The sequence below is a fragment of the Ochotona princeps genome, chromosome 2 (genome assembly GCF_030435755.1).
Source record: "Ochotona princeps isolate mOchPri1 chromosome 2, mOchPri1.hap1, whole genome shotgun sequence".
NCBI classification, from domain to species: domain Eukaryota; kingdom Metazoa; phylum Chordata; class Mammalia; order Lagomorpha; family Ochotonidae; genus Ochotona; species Ochotona princeps.
The window spans coordinates 161,519,313-161,525,312 of NC_080833.1; the positions used below are offsets into that span (position 1 = coordinate 161,519,313).

Sequence of the window (6,000 nt, forward strand, 5' to 3'; positions counted from 1 at the left end):
TATGGATTGGACTCAACCAAGCCATGATCATTGCAGCAGCTGAGATCAAGAGCTTTCTCTGGTGCCCATTATCAGATCGACATTTTGTTTCTATCTGATCCCACCCCTGTGAAAAAGCAGGTCAAAGATTTGACAGGTGGGTGCAGGTCAACAAAGAGTGTTTAATTGGGAAGTGTGTGTGTGCGTGCTATGGAACAAAATTAACAAAGAACATTAACACAGCAGGGATGGAAGAGCCCCAACAGCTTCCAACTGGAATCACCCAGAGCCTCATCCTGCAGGAGGAAGCTACGCATGCATCAGTTTTGCCTCCTAGCAGCTGCCTAGGGACTCTATTCAGAAATAACAGGGATTAACTTCTGCTGGAACTTTGTGGTGAAATAATTGGTAAAATGACTACCTTTTTAGAAAGGAAATAATATTAGGAGGCTAAATGAAATAACCGAATATGGAAAACAAATTAAGAAACATGAAATGTTTTTCCGGAGCAGGGCATCGTTGTTTTGTTTTTCACTATTGCCACTGATCTTTGAAAAGAATGTGCAGGGTGCTTGTCTCTGTCATGAGTGTGGTGGTGACCCTAGAGAAGAAAAGGAGCAAAACTTGCAAGTCAGGGTTTACCCTGTAACCTACTGTCAGATGCCGGCCAGAACATGCCTGGACTCATTCCATTCCAACATTTAACCTGTTTTGTAGGGAACATTTTCCCACTGGGTACTCTGAATCCTCAGTGGAAGTCAGCAACTATTCAATCTGCACAGTTTAAAACACGAGCAAACGTAGCAGAACAATTGATGATTTGATCAAAAGGGTGACTAAAAAGTGACACCATGAAAACAATCTGATTTGGGGACCAAAAAAGAAGAAAAAAAGTAGAGTCATCCATCGTATGAGACTGGTGCTTTCATCGCTGTTGGATTTAGAATACTTCTTAGGACATGACCTCTGAATGAGTTTCCACAGTATAAAGGATATATGTGGCTGGTTCCCTTAATATAGTCATCTGGAATAAAGTGAGTCGTCTTCTTTTAATGCCTTGTACTAATCGTTAGAATGCTCCCTTCTGCATGCATTTAATCCCATGCCTACACACATGTTCCTTCATGTGATGACAGTAACAGCTTGTACTCTGCAAATGCCAAGACTACCAGGTAGTCTCACACCCAAATCCACCTTTGGCAGAAGCACTGTAAAGGGAGAGGTCTCCTTCACCGCACAGGTGAGGGAGAGACAGGTGAGTAGTTGGAACTTTTGGGAACCCTGTGAAATAGAGAAGGATCTTGTCTAAGCTATGCTCTCAAGGTCTCCCTCCCGCCGTCCCCACTTCAAGAACAGTAGGCTGTGGGCTCCAGTTGCAGGAACAAAGATCCACCTTGTAACCTGAAATTGACCTTCCCAACTCCCCCTTTCATCCTTCTCATCCTTTGTTAGGGACTGAAGACGTAGCTCTCTCAGGAAGCGAATGAGTACAATTGAACTGGGATTTATTTGCCGAGAATTTTGCTTCCTTCTCATTCTTTTTCCTGAAAACTTCCAACCAGTTTGTGAGACCACCCCTGCCAAATGCCCCGAGTTCCCCTTCCTACCTGCTGAGCAGTCAGGGCCCTGGTAGCCCTCCTCACAGATGCAGAGCCCCTCCTGGCAGTGTCCTCGCCCACTGCAGGCATTCAAACACCGCCGCTGGCCGCAGTCCTCGCCAACATAACCCTCCTGACACAGACAGGTGCCGTTGGCGCAACTGCCTTTCCCCGAGCAGTCCTCAGGGCACCTCAGCTCCCTGCAGTCCTCGCCCGTGTAGGGCTCTTCACAGACACACTCCCCGTCCACACAAAGCCCCCGGGAGCTGCAGTCCGCCGGGCACCGGAGCTCTGAGCAGTCGTCCCCGCTGTATTCAGAGTCACAGATGCACTGGCCATCCACACACACGCCCCGGCTGGAGCAGCCCAGGGGGCAGTAGGGCTCGGAGCAGTTCTTGCCAAACCAGCCTTCATGGCAGATGCAGCCACAGGACTCGAGGCTAAAGTTGCCGTGGCCACTGCAGTGAGGGATATAGTCCAGCTGTCCTGGAATGGTCAAGGAGAAGGTCAAAGGGCAGCAATGGCCTCTCCCATAAATACTACTGGGGAGAAATCAGCAGAGTCTTTGCTCAGCCTCTGGTCATATTTGTGCCACACAAAGTCAAGCGCAGCAGACTTTGTCACATCCACAAATAATCTCCCCCAGTGGGAGCTCTTGGTGCCTTGAACTGTGCTGGGGCAAAGTGAATGGGATCCAGTCCCTTGTCCTCCAAGAACTTAACTTCAAGATATCTTGGGCTGAGCCTCTAGAAGTTCAACTTAGATGAAGATTGGTATAAAAACAACCCATTGGGAGGTATTCCCAACAACATCTGGGAGGGAAGAGGGTAAGGTCAGGAAGTGAAGATGCTTAAGCTGGGGTATGTCCCAGGAGAACACTTGGCTCCATACAGCAAAATAGAGCAGGCAGAGTTCAGGGCCCCCCTTATCATGGGGTAGGAGCTGTCTCCTCTGTTAGGACATGTCAACTCCAGGCCCTCTTTACTCTGGATAGGCCAGGGTTTCCAAAAGAACCCCCAAACCCTCTGACAAAGACATCCCAGTACTGGCTGTTGGGACTAAAAGGGACCTGGGATGCCAGGGGCTGAGACTCAAGCTGTCTATAGAGAGGAAGGTCATGTGTGTCACAGACCACACTACTTCCCCTCCTGCCATCTGGCTGACTCTGCTCATTCATCGAAAACTTGGTGCTGGGGGCTACTTGGAACGTTTCCCAGACCCTAGTCCCATTTAGTTAGCATTTGCAATGGTTCCCTGGCCTCTGTGTCTAGCCCTTCCGCAGCTCTCCCAGTGGTGTAGCTGTAGGGGTCACTGTGTCTGTCTAGCATGAACTAAACAAACTGAAACCGAATGCTGGCTTACCGTCTTTCTCGCTACCAGACTTAAGGTTCTGAAGCCCGATAGGTTTTTGCTGCACTTCCTGGGACTCTGATGGCCTGAAAGTCTACTGCACTGACACTGTTCAACTGAACTCTTCCTTCTAACCTTTTTTCCTTATCTGTTGGGGATTCTGGTGCAAGGCTTGGTGAGAAACCTATGCGCAGCTCATTTTCTGAGCAGCAGCAAGTCCAAGTCCAGGGTAACTTCTTACTGTGATGTCCCCTGACTCTGTAATCCCCTTGAAAAGATGACCTGACCTGGAAATCTCACTGAAGAACAGCAGCCCGCACAACTGGACTGGCTCTCCTATTCTGACTTTTCCCCCCATCACATTGGCTGAAGGGGGCAAGAAAATCCCAGGAAATGTTCCATTGTTCAAACATATGCCACATATCTCTCTGGAGCTGTGGCCACCTAGACTCTGCAAAACTTTCACTCCTGCCACCCCTATCTTCATGCCTGAGAAGGTTTTGAGATCTTGGACTCTCTAGAGGTAAACCCTTCAGCCTAAGATTATGTAACATGGATGGAGTACAGTTTAGCCTAGTGGTTAAAGTCCTTACCTGGCATGCTTTGGAATCCAATATGGGCACCAGTTTATAACCTGGCTGCTTCACTTCCCTTCCAGCTCCCTGCTTGTGTCCTGGGGAACCAGCTGAGAATGGCCCAAAACCTTGGGACCCTGCATCTGTGTGGGAGACCCTGAGGAAGCTCCTGGCTGTTGGCTTTGGATTGGCTCAGCTCCAGCCATTGTGGCCACTTGGTAAGTAAACCAGTGGATGGAAGATTTTTCTCTCTGTCTCGCCTTCTCTCTGTAAATCTGTCTTTGCAAGAAAAATAAATATATCTTAGAAAATATTATATAACACATGCCTTTCTCAAGGAACTTAATTGTGTGGTTCCTAAAGTAAGGAGACAGGGGCACTTCCTGCTCCCTGGAATCAGTTTTTAATCTTGCCATTGCATACTTATGTCATACTTGCTAGAATCCAGGCTTCTGAATATGACTTTTATATTCAAGAACTTCTTGCTGTTCTTTCTATTACCATTTGTGGATGGGGAAAGGAAGGTACAGCTCATGCATCCTGCACAAGTCACAAAGTAGGAAGTAGTGAAGTCAGGATTTGAACTCAGAAAGTCCAACTCTGAATACAGTCATGTCTTCCAGAGAGGTAAAGATAGTAACTCCCAAGTTAGGGGATAGGTGGGGCTGGAGGCAAATCCCCTGAACATTTAGCTTTTTGGAAGCTGGAACAAACTTTGTAAATGTTGTTATAGAAAAGGTGTGTGGGTGCGTATGTGTTTGTGCACATACACATGTGCGCATTCATGGAGCAGACAGGAATCAAACTCCTATCTTGCTGAAGAACATGGGAACAGATCCTCTGAGATCTTAATGGTTATCCCTTTCTCAGTTGGGAGAAGGCTGTGACAGAGTGAACAGAGTGCACCTGCCTTCTCTGGTCCCTCAGGTTAACATGAATAGCTATCAATTCAGCAGCCTCTGAAAACTAAAGATGAATAAAGACAGACATCAATTCCCTGTTCGCCATCTAGTTGCTGTGCTGAACCGATGCACTGTTACCTGACTCGTCCCCCCAAAATCAGGTTAATATATTTCAGACTGGCTGAGCAGCATTGAGATTCCCTGAAGTGAGTCCCCCGGGAAGGGCTGCGTTTAGGTCTTAGAAACACATGTATTAACTGGGAGCTGAAGACTTGGGTCATTTTTCTTTCAGCAGTCATGTGAAAAGGAGCTGTCTTTCACAAGGAGTGTGTTACTCTCATTCTCCCTCTCTGTTCAGCCCTCTCCTTCCCCTCTTGAGACCCCAGACTCTACCTGTGGCGGCACTCTCGGGGCAGCAATTGGCGTTGCATTGGTCCCGCAGCACCGACACTTCCCTCTCCAGCATCTCTATCCTGCTCAGCAGCTCCTGCAGCACCTGTGCTGAGCCTGCACATGGGCAGGCCTTTTTGGGAAGGTGGATCCTGTGGGTGAAGGTGACTTGGCTCTCGTGGTCTGAAGTCTGCCCGGTGTACTCTGCTAGAGTCTCGTCTTCGTCACTCACTTCCTGCTCAGCCGAAGCCTCGAGCCCGGAGGAGCAGAGGCTGTCCAGAGGCACATTAATGTTGTACACATGGTTGAAGACCACAGGCTGCTCTTTGCTGGATGCATTATAACTGGAGACACCTCCTTCTTCCTCCGCTGCCTGTCCCTGCACCCTCTCGGTGGTGACCTCCAGCTGACATTCCAAGGGCTTGAGCATAGAGCCCAAAAGGATCAGGTTGACACTGATGAGCATGTTCTTCAGGGCCGCTGTTTCCCCATCCACCCCCATCCTCTCTCTGCTAGAGCTCCAAGTTCAAGGCCAGCCTGAAGCACACAGCATGGAGTTGCAGGAATCTGCAAGAGAAACAGAAGTGAGACAACCTCTGAGACTCCCCCCTTGGCACTGACTGTGTTCTCATTCATTAGGGAGAGGAACTGTGGGAAGAATCATTGGTTACCAAGGTGACAAAGGCCTAGGATCTACTCCCTAGAGGACTTCCTGAAAACAAACACTGCTTCCACAGAAGGCCATTCTCAGGCCATTTTGTTTTCATCAGAGCCTTTTGTAGAATACATGATTGTGGCCTCCATGGAGGGCCAGTGGCTTCTCAAGGACATGCTGGAACTAGGTGGAGGGGACTTGGGCTAGGCAAGAGGCACAGAGCTTCTGTGTACATCGGAGGGAGTATTAGGATGAAGGAGACCATGGAGATTCATGTGCACTCTCACGTTCCTTCTGATACTAATTATGAAGGGGCTCTATCAGCCACGTCAATATAGTTTGTTCCTTAACTCCCCTAAGTTCATCTGTTCATATAGGTTGACTTCAGAACAATCAGCCAGGCAAATGATACAGTTCCAGGTATTTGTCATTCATATTAGTCCTTGGGTACAATTGTGATTATCTGGGACAGTGTGAGCTGTACTTTCCTTTAATCTTCTCATTAGTGGAATTTTACTGCTCTGTGACCACAGGGTGCCTTTCTTTTGAGG

General features: G+C 48.3%; 1 protein-coding gene across 2 annotated transcripts in view; it reads right to left on the minus strand.

The window, feature by feature from the left end:
* Nucleotides 1–5,355, minus strand: part of TNR (tenascin R) — a 75,556-nt gene extending 70,201 nt beyond the window's left edge. The window contains exons 1-2 of one of the 2 annotated variants that reach the window (XM_004596276.2): nucleotides 4,798–5,355; nucleotides 1,587–2,063 (exon numbers count right to left, since the gene is read on the minus strand). In XM_004596276.2, coding sequence (XP_004596333.2) covers nucleotides 1,587–2,063; nucleotides 4,798–5,296 — 976 coding nt within the window. In that variant the 5' untranslated portion in view covers nucleotides 5,297–5,355. Of the gene's footprint in view, nucleotides 1–1,586; nucleotides 2,064–4,797 lie in introns of those variants that run through there. The other variant, XM_036497638.2, reaches the window with a different exon arrangement.
* Between the last annotated feature and the right edge of the window lie 645 nt (nucleotides 5,356–6,000).